The sequence below is a fragment of the Leuciscus leuciscus genome, assembly GCF_965113295.1.
Source record: "Leuciscus leuciscus genome assembly, chromosome: 9".
Classification (NCBI taxonomy): Eukaryota; Metazoa; Chordata; class Actinopteri; order Cypriniformes; family Leuciscidae; genus Leuciscus; species Leuciscus leuciscus.
The window spans coordinates 10,086,151-10,109,516 of NC_138733.1; the positions used below are offsets into that span (position 1 = coordinate 10,086,151).

The 23,366-nt window shown below is 37.4% G+C and overlaps 1 protein-coding gene across 2 annotated transcripts in view; it reads left to right on the forward strand.

The window, feature by feature from the left end:
• Positions 1-2,376: 2,376 nt before the first annotated feature.
• The window catches only part of wdfy1 (WD repeat and FYVE domain containing 1), a 37,485-nt gene continuing 16,495 nt past the window's right edge, over positions 2,377-23,366 (forward strand). The window contains exons 1-12 of one of the 2 annotated variants that reach the window (XM_082180122.1): positions 2,381-2,577; positions 5,997-6,064; positions 8,133-8,206; positions 9,533-9,587; positions 11,156-11,306; positions 12,462-12,574; positions 13,618-13,744; positions 15,376-15,481; positions 18,750-18,851; positions 19,496-19,626; positions 19,720-19,828; positions 20,447-23,348. In XM_082180122.1, the coding sequence (XP_082036248.1) occupies positions 2,441-2,577; positions 5,997-6,064; positions 8,133-8,206; positions 9,533-9,587; positions 11,156-11,306; positions 12,462-12,574; positions 13,618-13,744; positions 15,376-15,481; positions 18,750-18,851; positions 19,496-19,626; positions 19,720-19,828; positions 20,447-20,506 (1,233 nt within the window). In that variant the 5' untranslated portion in view covers positions 2,381-2,440 and the 3' untranslated portion in view covers positions 20,507-23,348. Of the gene's footprint in view, positions 2,578-5,996; positions 6,065-8,132; positions 8,207-9,532; positions 9,588-11,155; positions 11,307-12,461; positions 12,575-13,617; positions 13,745-15,375; positions 15,482-18,749; positions 18,852-19,495; positions 19,627-19,719; positions 19,829-20,446; positions 23,349-23,366 lie in introns of those variants that run through there. The other variant, XM_082180125.1, reaches the window with a different exon arrangement.

The window sequence follows — 23,366 nt, forward strand, 5'->3', positions numbered from 1 at the left end:
TCTTCAGAAAAATGCAAATTCTGCATATTTTGCATATTTTGAACCCTGTCCAGCTGTGACTGCATGATTTTGAGATCCATCTTTTCACACTGCAAGGACAGTTGAGGGACTCAAACACAACTATTAAAAAAGGAAAAACAATGCATTAAGAGCTGGGAGTTGAAAAATCTTCCAGGAAACATGTAGGGTAACCATCTTCTGTTACTTCCGAAGGGCAGAACTAAATGTAAAGATTTGATGTTTTAAATAAAATACTCAAAAGTTTGACATTTTTATCTTGTTCAAAAGTTTTCATCCCCTTCGTGTTTCTTTTTTTCTCAGAATTATGTGATATAAATTCGCAATTGCGAGAGAAAAAAGTCAGAACTGTGAGATAAAAAGTCGCTTTTACAACTTTTCTATTTTTTATTCTGTGGGGAAACAAGCTTCCATAGCTAACTTTGGTATCGAAATTGGAATTCGGAATATTGGAATTTTGACTGGTATCTAAGATTTTTTGCATCGTAACTGGCTGGTAAAAAATATTTATGGACGGTAGCCTACATTTTCTTAAAGGGGTGGTATAATGCTCTTTTCACAATATGTAAAATAAGTCTCTGATGTCCCCAGAGTGTGTATGTGAAGTTTTAGCTTAAAATACCCCTCAGATATTATTATATAGTAGCCTGGGAAAACCCAGACAACTACCGGCAAATTTAGATTTGCTCTGCAAGTAGTCTGGCAAAGAGCTCATTCAAGCCCATTTCTATTCCGTCGAAATCGCGGCACCAATCAGAAACGTTGGGGCGGGCTTTACACGATGACGATCGCTCTGATTGGTTTTAGGTCTATCCAGTTGCGCCCAGAGGCATTTGAGCGACGTCCGTTGGTGAAGCGCAGCAACTTTTAAATGCATTATTATATTCAAATTGCAAACACATGAGGACAGTCTCCATGAAAGACCCACTGGCAGATGAACGTGCTACTACATTTCTCTCCGAAATGGTAGGAAATGAAATTAGATTTAATAGAGGATTTTAACTGTGACAAGATGATTGACAGGGCAGTTTACGTGACAGGACGCACGCGACAGATCCGTCCGATAAAGATGACGAAGTAGTATGTCCCAAAGCTTGCCTACTTTTTTGCTACACATTCAAAAGTAAATACCTTTTCTTCACAAAAAGAGTACATACTTTTATGGCGTAGTGTAACTTAGGCGAATTGGGACGCAGCATATGGCTTTACACGATGACGATCGCGATCGCTCTGATTGGTTTTAGGTCTATCCAATTGCGCCCAGAGGCATTTGAGCGACATCCGTTGGTGACGCCCCTTTGGAAATGAGTTATTAATGGAGCTTTGCCAGACCATAACTCAGTTACTACTGAGAATGGTCTGGTTTTAACCAGGCTAATTATATAGCAATGGGTGAGCAAAAACAAACTGTTTTTGTGTCTGTCCCTTTAAATGCAAATGAGCTGCTGCTCCCAGCACAGGGGGCGGAGCTACAATAGCTTGTGACCTGAACATTTCAACAACTTTTAGTCTTTTATGTTCAAAACAGAGTCAGAAAAAGATGGAGAGACAAAGAAGTGACAACATGTAGACAGCATTTCTGAATGGTTAGTTGATGAATTTATGTAGCTTATGTGTAGTTATCTTCTAGTCATTGATTAGCATATTCTGTCTTGATAATTTATAAATTGCATTTCCAGGGGCGGGGTTTATTTTAGGGTTAGTGATGTCACTAACCCAGGAGGAATGTTGTGTACCAGTTTGTTGTAATCCTTAAAAAGCGATTTAAAAAAAATAAAATATCTCCCTTTTGCTTTGAACTTTGAGCGTTGTGACTTTACTATGTTGTTTATGCTCAAACAGCAGCATTACACACTAACTAAAGTTAGAAAAGTGAAATCATAATCAACCACCCCTTTAAATCGCTGGTCACTGGCAGGCGTGGTAACAAAAAAAAGTTAGTTTTAGGCCCTGGTTGCAAAAAAATGCATTAATAATGTATTGTACACAATGTTAAAATTATACAGCATAGTTTGGAAGTAAACCTCCAGATCCCAGATAGCACACGTACATCACACAGACGTCTATAGGACGTTTCCTGTCAGATGTCAAATACTGTAGACGTTTAGAAAATGCCTTTAAGATATCTTTATTGTTTATCTAATCTTTATCTAATGTTTATTATTTAGATGTAAAACTGACATCTTAAAGACGTCTATCAGATGTCAGAAAACCGCAGATGGTTTCCAGATAAAGTAATCTTTAACAGACATCTTGAAGACGTGCGTCTGCTATCTGGGGGTGTTTTGGTTTTTACCGGACGCGTTTTTACGGAGCGTTACGGTATCTCGCGCTGTTGGTTGAACTTCCTCAACGCTCAGCTGACTCGAGAGGAGGAATCATCACACAAACACACACAGAGGGAATCGAGGGGAAAACAGCGATGGCGGCGGAGATCCACTCGAGGCCTCAGAGCTTCAGACCCGTCCTGTTAAACAAGATCGAGGGCCACAGCGACACCGTGAACACGGCCGTGCTGATCCCGAAGGAGGACGGGGTTATTACGGTCAGCGAGGACAGGTAAGTTAACGTTACACGCGCCGGTGTAAACACGATCACATTATGTGACAACGCTGAAATCTACACTTGTCTCGTTTATCTGTTTATTTGTAAAAACATTATAAAAACATGCGTAATTATTCTCCTATAATAATTTCTATAGCGGTACATGGTAATACCATGGTACTATAGGTTTACCAGGGTACTTCCATGATGCATGTCCAGAACATCATGGCAAGTGTTTTGAATAGAAGCACTTGAACTTTACAAGCTAGATTGTTGCTTGAAAACTTCAGAATTGAAGGTGAATTATGAATTACAATGGTAATCATAGAGCAGGATATCTGTACAGGATATGTGTAACAGTTACTGTGAAACTGTGGTAAGTGTGTGTCGTGTGTTTGCCACAACTGTCATAATGTGAACACAAATCAAAAGCAGAATGATTCTTAAAGCTTCTCACAGTGTTTGAAGATCTTGTGTTCATTTATTTAGATTTTACACTAACAGTAACAGTTCTGCAACATAAGAAAAATTGCTCTTGTAAATCACAATTATGATGTAAAATGTTGGAATTCTGACACTGAGTCATATTTCAAGAACAGCCCATATTATTTTATTTTCTTGGCATAGCCTAATAGATGGTTACCATGGTACTTTGGACGTGTTTTACTTGTTTACATAGATATTGTGCTCCATTTAAATGTATTTTTGGATAATATTGTTTGTGTTGTTCACCTCTTTTTATGAGGAAAACCTACTGGAAAACGCAACTTAAAGGGATAGTTCACCCAAAAATTAAAATGATCACATGATTTACTCACCCTCAAGCCATCTTCTGTGTATGACGTTCTTCTTTCAGCCAAATACAATCAGAGTTAGGCTATATTAATAAATATCCTGTCTCTTCCAAGCTTTAAAATGGCAGTGAATGGTGACTTGGATTTTGAAGTCCATAAAAGTGCATCCATCCATCATAAAAGTAATCCACACGGCTCCAGGGGGTTAATAAAGACCTTCTGAAGCCAAGCGGTGCATTTTTGTTAGAAAAATATCCATATTTGTAACTTTATAAACTATAGTCATTGGCTTCCGGTACAACCGTACACAAGTCGAGTGACCTCTCACCTGAAAATATTACCAAAAAAAGAATATGTTCATTTTGGGGTGAACTAACCCTTTAAACCAGCCTAAGGTGGTTAGCTGGTCTTTGAGCATGATCACGCTGGTTTAGACAACATTTTTGATGGTGTTACTGGGGTTTGGATATTTAGTCAGCCTAAAAGTCCAGCAAAGCACTTAGGCTGGTTTAAGCCATTTTCTTTCAGCAGTGACGTTGGTTAAGTTCCTCTCAGGATGAACGCATCAGTGCTTGCTTTGTTTCTGCAAGGCTTGAAATCATATCTGATGTCTTCATGCATTTCAACATACTCGTCTTAATGTTTCAAAACAGTGACCTCCTTTTCAAATGGGATTCAAACATGTTTTTAAATGCTAAACAGGAGAAACAGCTGGCATCAACAGCATGTGTTTCCAGATGCCCATTAAGGGAAGCTTAAAGATGATCAATTAGCTAGAAAACAGCTCAAGAGTTCAACACGTGACGTTAGAGAAGCAGATCTAAAAGAGATGAGTTGTAATTTATTCAGAGATCAAGATCAAATCTTATTTGTGCTGTCAGAATCATTTATATAGTTGTGAATGAACATGCTTTGAGTTTTTTCATCTCTGAATATATTTTACATTTTAATCATTCTGGCTCGATAAAACTGTGTTAGTGTAGTCGGAGAGACGTGTGTGGTCATGTCCTGATTACCTGCATTATATGCCGTGTGAGAGCAGGTGCACAAACATATGAAACGCTCGAGGTTTTAGCAGGAACTGAAACTAAATGAACAGAGTTCAGCTGCTCCGGGGACATGTGTGTGTTTCTGTGCATGACCATCACACTTCAGCTGGTTATTTTTAGCTATTTTTATTTTTAAAAATATTATTCTATTATGTTAATTATATTCTATTATTTATTGCTGTCAAAATGACCACGATTAATCAAATCTAACATAAGTATATATATATATATATATACTGTATATATGTAGGTGTAGGCTGTATGTACACATATAGGCTACATATATTATATCAATTTTAGGTTAGATGCAATTAATCACGATTAATCAATTTGACCACACATATATTATTTATTTATTTTATTTAAATATATACTGAACAATATTATAATATAAACGCAACACTTTTGTTTTTGCCCCCATTTTTCATGATCTGAACTCAAAGATCTAAGACTTTTTCTATGTACACAAAAGGCCTATGAAGGCCACGGAACGTGGATGAATGGCACAACAATGGGCCTCAGGATATCGTCACGGTATCTCTGTGCATTCAAAATGCCATCAATTAAATGCACCTGTGTTCGTTGTCCATAACATACGCCTGCCCATACCATAACCCCACCACCACCATGGGCCACTCGATCCACAACGTTGACATCAGCAAACCGCTCACCCACACAGCGCCTTACATGCTGTCTGCCATCTGCCCTGTACAGTGAAAACCGGGATTCATCCGTGAAGAGAACACCTCTCCAAAGTGCCAGACACCATGAATGTGAGCATTTGCCCTCACAAGTCGGTTACGATGACGAACTGCAGTCAGGTCGAGACCCCGATGAGGACGACGAGCATGCAGATGAGCTTCCCTGAGATGGTTTCTGACAGTTTGTGCAGAAATTCTTTGGTTATGCAAACCGATTGTTGCAGCAGCTGTGTGGGTGTTGCTGGTCTCAGACGATCTTGGAGGTGAAGATGCTGGATGTGGAGGTCCTGGGCTGGTGTGGTTACACGTGGTCTGGGGTTGTGAGGCCGGTTGGATGCATTGCCAAATTCTCTGAAATGCCTTTGGAGACGGCTTGTGGTAGAGAAATTAACATTCAATGGTGGACATTCCTGCAGTCAGCATGAATGAATGTGTTTGGGATGCTCTGGACCCCCCCAATGCAGTAAAACTGCACATTTTAGAGTGGCCTTTTATTGTGGCCAGCCTAAGGCACACCTGTGCAATAATAATGCTGTCTAAACAGCATCTTGATATGCCAAACCTGTGAGGTGGATGGATGATCTCGGCAAAGGAGAAGTGCTCACTAACACAGATTTGTGAACAATATTTGAGAGAAATAGGCCTTTTGTGTACATAGAAAAAGTCTTAGATCTTTGAGTTCAGCTCATGAAAAATGGGGGCAAAAACAAAAGTGTTGCGTTTATAATTTTGTTCAGTGTATATTTATTTATTTATTTATTTATTTATTTTATTTATTTTTTTTACTTTCTTTTCATGTTCCAAACAAATAAATATATATTAATTTGGGTTTATTCTTATATGGTATTTCATGTTTTATTTGAATGTCTTGTTTTGTTTGTTTATTTCAGGACGATTCGAGTTTGGCTGAAGCGTGACAGTGGACAGTACTGGCCCAGCATCTACCACACTGTGTCCTGTGAGTATCATTTCAACCAAAAATGAAAATCCTGTCATCATTTCTTACTCGTAATATGTTCCTAACAGTGGAGCATGTTTAGCGTAATGTTCACGCTGTCATTTTCTTTACAATGAAAGTGAACGGAATCTCAAATACAGTGAGAGTAGGTTTGATGTGACTGACACTTTGAGCTAGCCTGGGAAAACCCAGACAACTTCCGGCAAATTTAGATTTGCTCTGCAAGTAGTCTGTCAAAGAGCTCATTCAAGCCCATTTCTAATCCCTCGAAATCGCGGCACCAATCAGAAACGTTGGGGCGGGCTTTACACGATGACGATCGCTCTGATTGGTTTTAGGTCTATCCAATTGTGCCCAGAGGCATTTGAGCGACGTCCGTTGGTGAAGCGCAGCAACTTTTAAATGCATTATTATATTCAAATTGCAAACATATGAGGACAGTCTCCATGAAAGACCCACTGGCAGATGAACGTGCTGCTACATTTCTCTCCGAAACGGTAGGAAATTAAATTAGATTTAATAGAGGATTTTAACTGTGACAAGATGATTGACAGGGCAGTTTACGTGACAGGACGCACGCGACAGATCCGTCCGATAAAGATGACGAAGTAGTATGTCCCAAAGCTTGCCTACTTTTTTGCTACACATTCAAAAGTAAATACCTTTTCTTCACAAAAAGAGTACATACTTTTATGGCGTAGTGTAACTTAGGCGAATTGGGACGCAGCATATGGCTTTACACGATGACGATCGCTCTGATTGGTTTTAGGTCTATCCAATTGCTCCCAGAGGCATTTGAGCGACAACCGTTGGTGAAACCCCTTTGGAAATGAGTTATTAATGAAGCTTTGCCAGACCATAACTCAGTTACTACTGAGAATGGTCTGGTTTTAACCAGGCTAACTTTGAGCATTAACCAAAAGGAAAATAACACGTTTTCAACACACAGTCTCCTGTTGTCTCACATACTGTACATTCACCAGTGTCACCAGTAAGTGCATGAAGGTTTAATGTGCCATTGCTCTTTTTGTTTGAGTTGCTTGACATGTCAAATTCTGATTCAAACTGGATCTGTGTTTGAGAAAAAGTAGGATTGTTGGAGAAAAATTGTGCGGAAACTGTAATTTTTTATACTTTTATAGTATTTATAAGTATTTTTGATTAGCTGGATTTATTTTATTTTAATATTAGTCATTTTGAAATGTGATTTTTCTGATTTTTTTATTACTTTAGTCTAATATTTCTATAGCTTTAATGTATTTTATTTTAATTTTTTGATTTAGTAATTGTGGTACTTGGAGCGGCACGATTCTAGAAAAATTGAGAATCACGTAAAAAAAAAAAAATTTGGATCACGATTCTGAACAGACAACTAAACAGAATAACATGTCGTTTACTAAAGGTTCAGACAAAATGTTAATTGCTGCAGTCTATTTAAAAATGTTTAATTATTTTCAATGGATTATTTAAAAAGAAAAGTGGTTTGAGTGAATGATACTTCACTTGTTTCATTACTGTATGAGATTTGAACAAATCTCTCTTGAATGAATGATTCAATGACACACATATTTTTAACAGTCACTTGTCGCCACCTACTGGCGTAACAATGTAATTGATACAATTGCTAATTGAAGTGCAAATTTTGGTCGCTTCCGTAGACATCAGTGTTTATATCCGAACTATAAACTTTTCTCCCAGTACTTCTGTAATAATTTGAAAATTTATAATAATGATACTGTGTGGTTGAAAAGACGGTTTGTGAAGCTGTTTCATATCTATACATAACCGTTCTCTCTGGGTCAGAACGCAGATCCTTTAACGATTAATCGTGCAGTTCTAGTAGTACTTCAATTTGTTTCCAGTAGTTTTCAAGGCAACATTTCTAATTTTCATCTAAGTTTTTTTTAAAGTTCATGTCTAATATTTATATTTTCTATTATTTTTAGCTTTCAATTAAAAAAGCGAAGTGTTGTTTTTGGTGCCGCTAGTAGCACAGAAATGACACACTTCACCTTTAAGCAGCAGAAATCTCACAGGATGTAGGTCAAGTGTTTCTCTTTCTGTCCAGCTCCGTGTTCCTGTATGTCATATCACCATGAGAGCAAGCGGATCTTCATAGGACAGGACAATGGGGCCGTTGTGGTAAGTGTCACTCTATCGCCCCCCCGAGGGCTAAAGTGTTTTCAAATGTTGAATATTATGTCTCTATGGGTGCTTCCCAACCGGAAAACTGCATCATAGTGAGGTTGTGTCCTTTCTAGTCCAGTCCTTCTGAGGCTTGTAGGCTAAAATAAAAGATAACATTTATGCCTTAATCTACAAAAACATTATTTTTGTCCTACATTTCATTCAGTGCCGACTCGTTTTCCGTCAGTTATGCTTCGTGAATTGGAATGTGTGCAAAGGATTGTGGGTTATTGAAGGACATGAAGGATAAACGTGATGCATCCTTCAAAGTGAGCTGAATAAAAGACGCGAAACGAAGGCTGTCTTCCAAAGATCCTTCAATTTGAGACTTGGCAGTCGAGATATGCAGCCATATCTCTTTAGATGCCTGTAGTGAGGGCAACTGTACATATTTGTGTATTAAAGGGATAGTTCACCCAGAAAATAAACATTTTCGTAATTGACTTGCCTTCGTATCATTCCCAACCTGTATGGTTTTCTGTGGAGAACAAATTGAGATGTTTAGCAGAATGTTCACACTGCTCTTTTTTTTTTTTTTTTATACAAAGGACGTACACTACTGTTAAAAATTAGGTGTTGGTTAGAATTATTTTAATTATTATCATTTAAATAAAAAGTATTCTGCTCACCAAGGCTGCATTTATTTGATCAAAAATACAGTAAAATCATTCATATTATTACAATTTATAAAAAGTATTTTCTATTTGAATATATTGTAAAATTTAATTTATTCCTGTGATCAAAGCTGAATTTTCAGCATCATTACTCCAGTCCTTCAGAAATCAGTCTAATATGATGATTTACTGCTCAAGAAACATTTCTGATTATTATCAATGTTGAAAACAGTTGCTTTTTTAAATGGTTGTTTGATGAATATAAGTTTAAATCAGTATTTATTTGTAATATGAATCTTTTGTGACATTATAAAAGTCTTTACTGTTAATTTAGATCAATTCAATGTTGAACAAAAGTATTAATTTCTTTCTAAAAAAAATTAAAAAATCTTACTGACCCCTAATGTTTGAACGGTAGTTTATAAAGGGACTGTGGACAAAAAGCACCATAAAAGTAATCAGAAGACTTGAAATATATGCTTAAATTATGCTTTCTTTGTCCTTATTTGGATCTTGAGAGTCCCGATCACTGTGTGGAAAAGAGCTCTTATTTTGCGTGTCACAAAAAGCTGAAAGTCATCTGGGTTTGTAGCCACATAATGGTGAGTAAGAGGGTAAACTAACACATTGAGTAAATCTGTAATCTTCTTTTCTCGGTCTCTCACAGGAGTTCCTCATCTCAGAAGATTTCAACAAAATGAACCATGTAAAAACATACCCAGGTAAAACCAGAGACTTATGTGTTATTTCCATTAGTGTTCTAACATACTTTAGATGATGGGTTGGATTTCCCTTCCAGCAGAGCACTAAACTGTACACACACACACACACACACACACACACACACACACACACACACACACACACACACACACACACACACACACACTACACTACTTTACTTTGGCCCACCCAATCACTTGAGGATCATTTGTTTTTTTTCCCAGCATGCCCTGGGGCTAAGATTCTCATGTGAGCTCTCACTAGACACTTAGACACTCACACACAAGATGATTATGGCTGGATGAGTCAGAGCTGCTCTGGAAAATGTGTCTGGAGAAAATCGGACAATGCCAGGAAAGCATGTGTGTGTGAGAGAGACGGTATTCCTGCTTATAACGGTCAAATATTGTAGTTGACTTAATTTGAATGAATTAGTTGGTATTGTGATCTGCATTATGTTCATTTCGGATCAGATACAGTTACACTGTTAGTTGCCCTACCAGGACACACAATGACATCATCAGATGATGACATCGTCGCACAATCATCTCGACACACAATACTCTCTGCCTTCAAAGAGAATCTCAAAAGTGTGTTTGTGTGCTGAATCTTACTGATCCATGGAATACTGTATCCCACATCTTTTGTCTTTTGTCATCTTTTGTTTCCAGTGTGACGAATGAACCAGAAGAAATACATTTTTTTTTCTTAACTCATTATTTGATTGAACTGCCAAAGTTTAAGACATTTGACCCAATATCATTACAATTATAAAAAATTTAATTAATTAAAATTCTAAATAACTATATATATTTTATAATTAATTAAATGTGCATGCAACAAAAACAAAACAAAACCTGTTACTTTAGTATTTTATGTAATTTGTTTTCATTTTAACTTTTGTTAAATCTTTTGTAGGCTAATTTTTATTTGTGCTTTTGTCATTGTAATTATTATATATTTTTTTATATATGTGTATTACTGGTTAGTATTTATTTATTTCCAGTTATAATTTAGTGTTTTTTTGTGTGATTTCGGTTAGTTGCCAAGGCATCATTTCTAATTAGTTAGTTAGTTATTCTAATTCTAATCGTTTTTTTTTTAATCAAATAATTGTAGTTTATTTTTAGGTTTATTTTTTTGAACGAAACTGTTTTTAGTAGTTTTAGTTAACAATAATAACCCTAATTTAAATGAGATCATGTGACAACAATGTAGCATTCTACAGTTAATCATGCATTAAGCAGACAGTTTCACATACACACACTGTGTACTCATCGGTGTAGAAGTGTATGAACTTTATAAGGCAAATTTGTCATTCAACCTCGGAATGTTGAGAGCATGAAGTGTCCAACATTCCACTCTTTGTTTTTTCGGTTAATTTAGTGCATCATTTGAGTATTAAAAGTTCTATTTGGAATTTTCAGTGTTGAACACACTACTCACACTATTGACACTACAAAACGGCACAACTACACAAAATTGGGACTCACATATAGTCTCAGACCTTTTGAACCTTGATCTTCACCAAGTGTGTGTGTGTGTGTGTGTGTGTGTGTGTGTGCAGCCCATCAGAACCGTGTGTCAGACCTCATCTTCTCTCTGGAGAGTCAGTGGGTGATCAGTACGGGTCATGATAAAAGCATCAGCTGGATGAGCACTCAGAGCGGCTCTATGCTGGGACGCCACAGCTTCGGCTCATGGGCTTCCTGTTTACAGTATCCTTCACTTCAGTCTGTCCCTGAGAAATATTTCTAATGCATTTTTACATTTTATGCATGTGATTTCTCTGGATCGCAGTGGTTTCAGTGTTGGAGGTAACGTTACATGTGTTAATACAGTTGCTTTTGTATATTATTAATAATATATATAAAAAAAAAAATTATATTGTTACTTTAAAATGTGTATGCACTTTGGTCAGAATTTCTGTCCAGTTTGGGGTCTGTAAGATTTTTAATCTCACCAAGGCTTCATTTATTTGATCGAAAATACTGTAAAACCAGTAATATTGTGAAATATTTTTACAATTTAAAAGAACTGTTTTCTATTTGAATATATGTTAAAATGTAATTTATTCCAGTGATCAAATCTGAATTTTCAGCATCATTACTCCAGTCTTCAGTGTCACATGATCCTTCAGAAATCAGTATAATATGCTAATATGCTGTTGCTAATGCTAATTGCGCTGCTTCATATTTTTGTGGAAACCGTAGTTCTGCTCATGCATATCTAGTTTATAAGTCCCTGAATATCTTTCAAAGACATTTTGATTAAATAGATAGATTTAGAGATGCACCGATATGAAAATTTTAATAACCGATAGTTTTTTATATTTGAAAGCCGATAACCGATATTTTGACCGATAAATCTTAATCCATTTTTTTATGTAATTTTTGAGAGCCTGATTACAAAAACAAAAGTCTCTCCATTAAAAGCCATGTCCCAAGCACACAATTATACTGTTTTCAATATCATTTTTTTGTAGCCGATATGACAGACTTGCGCTGCACATGTTGCACTCAACTGTATTTTCCTTTTTTGAAGTGATTCCAATCATATTTCAGCAATTCAAAGCCATCATGGTGAACAGTGCACATCTGAAGTGTCTCAGCTGAAGGAAATAATACATTATTTATCAGCTTTAATATATATCGGCCAAATTTTCTTATTGGCCTGATAAAGATAACATTAAAAATTAACATGTATTGGCTGATACCGATATGGTGGCCAATATATCGTTTATCACTAAATAGATTCATTATGAATTTTAATGGATTGGCAAATAAATTAGTGTCTTAAACTGGTTTAAATATGATTTTTGTTATTAGGATTATTTCCTCTCTTCTGTCTTGTTTTCTTGACTACATATGCAGATATGATAATGAAACCCAGCATGCCTTCGTGGGAGATCATTCAGGGCAGATCACTCTACTGAAACTGGATGAACAGTCGTGTTCTATCATCACCACACTAAAGGGACATGAAGGTAACACACCTACAAATACATGTTTATATATATATATACATGTATATATGGCCACACCAAAGGTCAAGTCTTTATTTTATTTGTATAGCTCTTTTCAATGTCTATAATACCTTAAGGCCCCGATATACTCACGGCGAAGTTCTTTTTCGTTCTTCACGAAGGGGTAAAAACAAATGTTAAATATATGTGACCCGCGGTTTACTGTTAGTGAACATCCCGACACTGAGAGCGGTGTTTGGATGAATATGTAAATATGTGCTTTGCGCTTTCCTCTCAATAACAAAATAAACAAATTAAATAACAGAGGTGAGAAAACAGCAGTAAAGAAAGCATCTGATCATAGTCATAGTAATGTTTGCACAAACTCTGGAATTCAGCACTCTAGTCAAGTTACGTCACTTTATTTATATACCACTTTATACAATAGATTGCTTGAAAGCAAGCAGCTTTACAGAATTAAACATGACAAAACAGTGTCTGTGTCTCGGTCAATTAGAATTACAAGTTCAGTTTTCTACTGTACAGCAGCTCTCCAGTGTGTTCATGTTTTGGACTGAACAGAAGAAATGAAAAGAAGATTTCCACGTCAAAGAAGGCGGAGCCTCAGAGCCACACCCACCTATTACATCATCGCCATGATGTGCCAATGGTAGTTCAGAGGTGTTCACCAGCCAGAGCGAACTTCTCTGGAAAATTCACTTTGGCAAGCTGTTTTGAAATCCCCTGAAACAAACTCCTTCATTTTTGGCCTGATTTATTTGAAATGACATCACATCAGTTCGTTCTTCGATTTCGCTGGAAGTATATCAGGGCCTCAATAGTCCACATTAAGCAGTTTAGAGCGAAAAGGGAAATTTAGTCAGATTTAGCTCACTTTTGAGGACAGTTTTGTCTCTGAACTATAGCTTGCTTTTTCTCAACTTATATACACACATCTGAGTGTCTTTCGTAAGTTAACTGGTCTCACAGTTTTGTGAAAGAACTGATTTCACACCTGAGCTTTTCCTTTAACACTCTCCGTCTGTCTGTCTGTCTGTCTGTAGGTGGTGTTGCTGTGTTATATTGGGATCCAGTTCAGAGGTGGCTGTTTTCCGGAGCTTCTGATCACAGTGTGATCATGTGGGACATCGGTGGCAGACAGGGACGCACATTACTACTGCAGGGACACCAGTGAGACACACACACACACACACACACACACACACACACACACACACACACACACACACACACACACGTATGTGATTTACGTGGACTCTCCATAGACATAATGGTATTTATACTGTAACAACTGTATATTCTCTCCCCTTACACTAACCTTACCCCTAAACCTACCCATCACACACACACACTAACCCTACCCCTAAACCTACCCATCACGCACACACAATAACCCGACCCCTAAACCTACCCATCACACACACACACGCACACACAATAACACGACCCCTAAACCTACCCAACACACACACTAACCCTACCCCTAAACCTACCCATCACACACACACACACACACACACACACACACACACACACACACACACACACACACTAACCCGACCCCTAAACCTACCCATCACACACACACACGCACACACAATAACACGACCCCTAAACCTACCCAACACACACACTAACCCTACCCCTAAACCTACCCATCACACACACACACACACACACACACACACACACACACACACACACACACACACACACACACACACACACACACACACACACACACACACACACACACACACACACACACACACACACACACACACTAACCCGACCCCTAAACCTACCCGTCTCACACGCACACACACACACTAACCCTACCCCAAAACCTACCCATCACACAAAACTTTCTTAAATAATTTTTTTATCTCAAAAAACAGAGTTTAGTATGTTTTTTTGTTTTTTTTAAAGCCATTTGGTCTACAAGGACACAGGAAATGTCCCCATAAACCATATTTACGTTGTAATACCCATGTCATTTGACATATGTGTCCTCATAAATCATACAAGAACCACACACACACACACACACACACACACACACACACACTTGACAGTAATAGACTTAATGAAACATTGCTATAAGTGCTACTAGGCTGTGAATTGCATAAGAAACCAAAATTGAGAACTATTGAGAAATATAAGTATTTCTCTATTTTCAGTTCCATTTCTTTAAAAAAAATACTGAAAGTGAATGATTTTCATGACTTACATTAACAATATATGAGCAGGAGCTTTCTTCTAAAAGTGTGGTGTAAGAGAACGTAGATTCCTTTTCACAAAATAAATCACTTTAGGGTGAAACTAGACCTTTGTGGGGTTTTTGTTGTAATAACCTTCTGACTACATTTATTACCTGTACATTTAATACATATTTAATTATAAGTCAGTAAATGAACATGAAAGATCAATTTGAGATTGTTTGAATTTTATTATGTGAGATTAAAGAGACCACAGAGCATTACAGAAGTTTTTTTTATTTTTTTTAAAAAGAAATTAATACTTTTATTTAGCAAGTGCGCGTTAAATTGATCAAAAGTGACATTAAATACATTAATAATGTTTCAAAATTTTTTAATTCAGAACTTTCTGTTTATCAAAGATGTTATTTAAGACTGTTTTTACTGTAATGTGATCGAATAAATGCAGCCTTGGTGAGGAGAAGAGACTTCTTTCAACAACTATAAAAAATCTAATCCGACCCCTAACATTTGAACTCGAGTGTAATGGGAATAGTCAGTTGTCTGGTCCAGTCAGTCATTCTGTGTCTGTCTGTGTCTCAGTGAGAAGGTCCAGGCGTTGAGGTATCTGCGTTTGACCCGTCAGTTGGTGTCCTGCTCTGCTGATGGAGGAATGACAGTGTGGAACATGGACACAACTCGAGAAGAGGTACTTATACAGTAGTTGACATGATATATGGACGTATATGTTACTCTTTCATGTTTTAGCAGAGGTGGACAAAGTACACAACTTCCTTACTTGAGTGAAAGTACAGATACAACTGGTCAAATATTACTCTGTTACAAGTAAAAGTTGTAAAGAGTGATTTTTACTGAAGTAAAAGTACATAAGTATTCGTTTTTCAAAGTACTTGGGTATCAAGAGTAAAAAGTAAATGTCAATGCATTGTCACATGTATTTCTAGAACACAGTTCCAGTAGTGGGATTGAATGTGAGATTGAATAAGTCACTCAATAACGTCCACAATGGTTTCGGACACCCAAATGGCTGTTCCCTCAAATAGTGCCCTATTTAAACTTATTTGGCTCTTAGTATTGAATATGTTAGCCTTACTGTTATCTATAAGATAGTGTGCTCCAAAACAATGACATAATTTGCATTTAGAAGACCAAACCCAACGTTGAAAATGAAAATCAGATTGATGTCAGAATCCAGCGTAAGATTGACGTTATTCTCCAACGTTGGACAGACGTATTGTGGCTGAAAATGAAAATCATGTTGATGTCAGAAACCAACATCATTCGGGTTCTAACATCAACCTGACTTTCATTTCCAACAAATCATCCCCTGACTGACGTTACTACTCTCTACTCGAGGACCTTGACAGAAATGTAGTGGAGTTAAACCTGTCTTTTGAAAATCATATTTCATATGTCACAAAAACAGCCTTTTTCCACCTTAGAAACATTGCTAAGCTACGTAATATGCTATCAGTTTCTGATGCAGAAAAGTTAGTTCATGCATTCATGACCTCGAGACTGGATTACTGTAATGCTTTATTAGCTGGTTGTCCTGCATCCTCAATAAACAAGCTACAGTTAGTCCAAAATGCCGTCGCTAGAGTTCTTACGAGATCAAGAAAATATGATCATATAACACCGATTTTATCATCACTGCATTGGTTACCTATAAAGCTCCGTATTAATTATAAGGTATTGCTACTGACTTATAAAGCCCTAAACGGCTTAGCTCCAGTCTATTTAACGGATCTTCTATCACCCTATAATCCATCGCGCTCTTTAAGATCACTAAATTCAAGGCTTTTGGTCATACCTAGGATATCCAGAACCACCAAAGGAGGGAGAGCATTTTCACATTTGGCTCCAAAACTCTGGAATAGTCTTCCTGATACTGTTCGTTGCTCAGACTCGCTCTCCCAGTTTAAAACTAGATTAAAGTCGCATCTCTTCAGCCAGGCATTCATATAATCTTACAGTTCAAACTACAATCCGGCCTCTAGCTCATAAATGCCAGAGGAGAACTGGCCCCCGACTGAGCCTGGGTTCTCCCAAGGTTTTTTTTCTCCATTAGGTCACCTGATGGAGTTTTAGGACACCATTAGGTCACTTGATGGAGTTTTTCGGTTCCTTGCCACTGTTGCCTTTGGCTTGCTCAGTTGGGGATATTTTGGGGATATTTAATTTAATTTTATCAATCAATAAATTCCTCTTGAAACAAACTTTGTTGTATTATTTTAATTTAATACTGTGAAGCTGCTTTGATACAATCTGTATTGTGAAAAGCGCTATACAAATAAACTTGACTTGACTTGACTTGACTTAAAGTACGATATTTGTCTTTCAAATGAAGTGAAGTTAAAGTAAAATGTATTCAGAAAAAATAATACTCAAGTAAAGTACAGTTACTCAAAAAGTGTATGTAAGTACAGTACTCAAGTAAATGTACTTTGTTACTGTCCACCTCTGTGTTTTAGCATGGCTGGAACGCTGTATTGACCAATTAGCGTCCTGGACGGGAACGATCTGTTTTATTAATATGCCCGGCCAAAAATATAAAGTCTATGATTGGATCATTATTGCAGTGATTATGTTTCTAGCATGTTATATGTTTGGCAGCAGTTCTTCTAACACTAATTGATAAAGTGTGTAGCTTTTCATTTCTTAAACAACCATGTTGGAAGACACATCATGGCCATATTCCAGGATGACAATGTCAAGATTCATCAGGATCAAACTGTGAAAGAACAAGATCTTGACCAAAAATGTATGCACCTCTTGATGGAAATAAATGTAGAGATGTATACATCATTAGGTGCATACATTTTTGGTCAAGATCTTGTATTGTCAATGGACTCAGAGGAGCCGATTCATGTGTGAAACTGATTCTTCATTCCTCTCTTAAACATTCTTTCACAGTTTGATCCTGATGAATCTTGAAGTTGTCATCCTGGAATATGGTCATGATGTGTCTTCCTAATAGCCTGGAAATCCAGACCTAAATCTAAAAGATTAATGGTCTGGTGTCGGTCAATGAAAATCGGCCAGCTCGAGGGGCGGCACCAAGCATGCATTTGAAAATCTCACAGCACGCAATTGGATTACACTACGACCAATCACAACAATAAACCCCATACGCTTAGCTACCAGGGGAGCTAACTAGTAGATTAGACTCTTCCGGTCGGCAAAACAGCAAAAATGTCCTTCTTGCAAAGGAATGATTCGAGCGGTGTCTTCTGTTCCTCTTTTAGGAAAAAGCCAAGTCTAACTCGTTCATTGTAGCGGCCAAAGCCGTTTTAAACAACTGGTGTTCATCCATAGGCATCTTGCAATGTTTACTAATGACTTCGACGTCACAGCGCTGCCGTCATCTGTTTAGCTCGCCTCTGGCCCGCCTATATCAGATAACCCGATGTGATTGGTGCAGCTCAGATCGAGGGGCATATTTAATGAGCTTCATTACTCGACGCCAGAGTAACTCGCTGAGCAAATTCAACTTGTGCTCTCGAGAGAACTCTGGTTTACCAGGGTGTCTTCCTACATGGTTGTTTAAGAAATGAAAAGCTACACACACTATCAATAAGGGTTAGAAGAACTGTTGCCAAACGCATAACATGCTAGAAACATAATCACTGCAATAATGATCCAATCATAGACTGTTAAGCATTTGCCTATTTAAATCCAAACAGCAACTTCTCTTGGCTGGGCAGTGTAGTACAAGCTCAATCACACACTGGACACGAACACGCATATCAGAACATATTCTTGAATGAATCCATCGCCAAATGTCTAATAATGGAGCAGTGACGAAGTTTTCTGGGTGTCGTCATGGCAACCCCTGCGTCAGTCATTAAAGTCACATTCATCTCTATGGTGACCTGAAAGCGGTTCAGACTCAGAATGTCATCTCTCTCTCTCTCTCTCTCTCTCTCTCTCTCTCTCTAACTCTCTCTTTTCAGGCTCCACAGTGGCTGGAGAGTGATTCCTGTCAGAAATGCGAACAGCCGTTTTTTTGGAATATAAAGCAGATGTGGGACACTAAGACCCTGGGGCTCCGACAGGTACCGCCGCTATATCAAATCTTTTGCTTTTAAAGGGATAGTTCACCCAATGAAAAATAAATAAATGAAAATTAGCCCATGATTTACTCACCCTCAAGTCATCCTAGGTGTATATGACTTTCTTCTTTCAGACAAATACAATCAGAGTTATATAAAAAAAAAATCCTGGCTCTTCCAAGCTTTATAATGGGAGTGAATTGCCGTTTCTGTTTTGAAGTCCATAAAAGTGCATCTATCCATCACAAGCTAGAATTTTACTTTGTAACATGTTAAATATGAAATATTTTCCTCACACAAACTCATCGCTTCGCTGTTCTTCGCTTCGAAGAGGCTTTTAGAAGGCCTTTATTAACCCCCCGGAGCAGTGTGGAGTTCTTTTATCATGGATAGATGCACTTTTATGGACTTCAAAACAGAAACGGCAATTCACTCCCATTATAAAGCTTGGAAGAGCCAGGATTTTTTTTTATAAAACTGATTGTATTTGTCTAAAAGAAGAAAGTCATATACACCTAGGAAGACTTGAGGGTGAGTAAATCATGGGCTAATTTTCATTTTTGGGTGAACCATCCCTTTTAGCCTGTTATTCATCTGCACTCTCTAAGTTGTGTTAATGCTAATGCCGTGTCATTTCCTGTCCTCAGCATCACTGCAGGAAGTGTGGCAAGGCCATTTGTGGGAAGTGTAGTTCTAAACGCTCTACGTACCCCATCATGGGCTTTGAGTTCCAGGTGCGCATGTGTGACGACTGCTACGACACGATAAAAGAGGAAGAGTGAGTCGTTTTATTTTAAGTTTGTCGTCTTTCTGTTCTCTTTGCTTTTCTGTTTGGTTCTTATTCTTGTGTGTTTACATTTGCGCATTGCAGTCGGACTCCTCTGGCTACGTTTCATGAAGGGAAACACAACATCTCTCACATGGACATGGACCCGAGCCGAGGACTGATGGTCACATGTGGGACTGATCGAGTTGTTAAGGTCATACACTCATGCCTGATCTCTTTCATTCTAGTGTTTTAGTTTTCCACCATCTGGTGTAATGATGTAATTGATATAATCATTATTTGAAGAATCAAGATACTTTCGAAACGTGATTTACTCTATTTTGATCGCTACTGTATTCTATTTCAAAATGTTACATTTTGTTAACATATATAATGTTAAGTATATATATATATCAACACAAATCTTTATGTTAGATGCGATTAATCGATTTGACAGTCCTAATATAATTTAATGAAATTGAATGAAAATTAGAAATGTTTCTTTGGCAAATAACTGAAATAACTGTTTAAATTGAAGTACTACACAAAAGTACATAACAAAATGACTAAAACTTAAACTAATACTAAACCGAACATATAAAAAATAGCTAATTCAAAAAATTAATAAATACTATAATTGTATATAAAAAATACTAAAATAACACAGCTAGTACATTATAGAATTTGTTCATAAATCCATTTGTTCATGTTACGTGTGAATGGTTTTACATCCAATTTACTCAAATTTGTTCCGATTGTGTTTGATGAATGAAGTCTTCTCCTGCCCTCTGATTGGTCCTCCCTGCTAATCATTTGATTGGTCTGTCCACAGATCTGGGACATGACGCAGGTGGTGGGCAGCAGTGTAGCGGCGGGATTCTCTCCCCGCTGATTGGTTGTTTCTGAAGGCTCCGCCCACACTCCAACAACAGATATCTGTCGTGGATCATGGAAACACTCACCTACCTGTCTAACTCTCTCGTCCTTCAGCTGTGGAGTCTGCGCAAAACGGACAGTTCAATACCGTGTATGTCAATATGTGTGTGTTATTGGGATGGTCCTTGATTTTCTGAATCGGAGGCATTCATGACTCTTATGAGGTATGATGGCCTGGATTTGAGAGAACATGAACTCAAGGTACTTCTAAAAGCACAATATTTGCGCTCTCTCTCTCTGTGTGTGTGTGTCCCTCTATCCGTAAGTACCATTCTAAAAAACAGGAAGCATTATTTTCATCCAACATCCTGTTTATTTATCCATCTGTCTTGTTTATCTTTCTTTCACTTTTTGAATTTGAGTGCCACTACTGGCTATAGTAACCACCACTTGCATACATTCTCATACAAACTTGCTCCCCATCCCCCTCCCCCAAAAAGTGTCACTGTAAACCCAATAAAGCTCAAACTCAGAGACAGACGGGTTCAGGTCAGGTAGGTGAGGATAATTAAATGTAGCATATAAAATCCATGAAACATTTTTTGACTAAACACATTAAGTTAGTACACAATATTTGTAGAGTTCTTCTGTTAAACACTATTTATAGCATTACTCATTGTTTCTCTGTGGTTTAGGGACAAATTAAAGTGATGGTTAACTCAAAAATTTAAATTTGTCAACATTTGTTCACTTTCTTCTGTGGAACGGAAAATTAGACGTTTAGCAGAATGTTGACGCTGTTCTTTCCATACAATAGAAGTGAATGAGAACTTGGGCTCCAAAAATCGTAAAATGAGTCCATACGACGTGTGCACTATATAACAACTCTTCTGAAACCTAATGATAGATTCCAAAACCAAAAATTAACAATAAAATTAGTCTTTTACGACCTATGCCGTGTATTAAGTGCGCTATATTCCCCAAAAATGTACTTGTTTTTCTTCATAGTAGTGGTTAAAATGTCATTGTTTGCATATTTTAAGTTGACATTTTGCATTTGCGTACGTACAGAGCCCCTAATCCTAATGGGACATGGTGATGGGAAAAAATATGTCAATGCATTTGCGTTCCCTCGAAAAAAACCCCCTTTGTGTTGGCTTGTAAAGACCTCACAAGTTTTGTGAGCGAACGCAGAGTTTCTCGATGGAAAGAGAACGCAAAAAAACATTGACATAATTTTTCCTCCTATCTCATATAATTTTTTTATTATTACCGTGTCCCTTTAATGGACTCTGTAGTAACGAGACAACCAGTGGTATTATTTCGCGCTAGCGAATAGATATGCAAATGAGATCTGAGAGACGTGAGATTTTTAGCATTTCAGTCCCTGACACAGAGCTACTTGGAATAAAAAAAAATGTTTTATGTTCCACCGAAGTAAGAAAATAATACGGCTTTGAAGCGGCGTGAGTAAATGATGACAGAATTGTCATTTTTGGGTACACTATTTCTTTAAGTATTGGGCTTCAGACTCGAGCTGTGCCACTGCAGTCAGCTTCTAGATGATTTAAACTTACATACAGCTCACTAATGTTACACTGGCCAATGAGAAGATAGAACTATAACCTGTTTACAAACATCATAACTGACCAGCGTTTCGATATCTTGATCAGATCGCGTCTGGAGTTTCCCTCAGTCGTTATCTAGGTCGTTCATTGTCTTGACGAGTTCTCTGTTCCTTGCCCTGGATTGCACAGTCTGTGTGTGTTCATGATCTGAGGGTACAAACGGCGTTTGTGCGAGTGTTTGCATTAAATGGCTGATTTGTGCCTTTGTAACTCGCGCTATAGCTTCACACCGCTCGTTTTGATTTGGCCTACGTCACATGCCGCGCTTTGTAAATAATCTCATTCCCGTTCATAAACTTATTTGTCCTAATATTTGCCTCATGTATCATAAATCCAAGATGAGACAGAATGAAGAGACAGAAAGCAGATGTTGTGTGTTGTACGACATGTTTGTGTCATTTGATTGGATACATACTGGCGACGATTGTAATTTCTCATCTCATCTTTCATTTTCGTTTATAATATTGTTCTTATTGTGCTCTTAAAGGGATAGTTCACCTAAAAATTAAATGTCTATCATCATTTACTCACCCTCAGGTTGTTCCAAAACTGTATGAATTTCTTTCTTCTGCTGAACACAGAAGATATTGAAGAATGGTGGTAACCAGACGGTTGATGAGTCCCATTAACTTCCAGTGTTTTTTTTTTCTTGTTTTTTTTCTTCTTTTTAACCTTTTTCCATGGTTAACTAACCATATTCTTCAAAATATCTTCAAAATTAGACAGAAATTCATACAAGTTTGGAACAACTTGAGGGTGAGTAAATGTTGACAGAAATAATACATTTTGGGGTACACTATCTCTTTAACATCTATTTTACTGAAACTGACACTTCAGAGTCACGCCGTTTTGCAGAAATCACAGTTCAGTTTAACCACCTTGTAAAATTGAAAAACTTGTTTTCTTTATCTTCAGACATTGAAAACACTGTAAATTTCACCACGCTTCTAATGATCGAACTCTAAAACTGTAAATAACTCTTAATGACTTTGAGACCTGTTTTTCTATGTTCTTTTTTCTAAGACTTGCTTTACTTCAGTAGTACTTAAGTATTATTCTCTCTATGTGTACAAAGTTGAGCTTCTGTGCTGGAACGCTCAAACATATGTATTTTTCATACGAAAATCTCTTGCCGCTAATATGAAAACTGACACAAGTCTTAATGCTGACTGGTAGTTTCTGCCCAGAGATTGAACGAAATATTACAATAAAGTTCTAAGTTGTATCTCACATGCAAGGTATATAGTT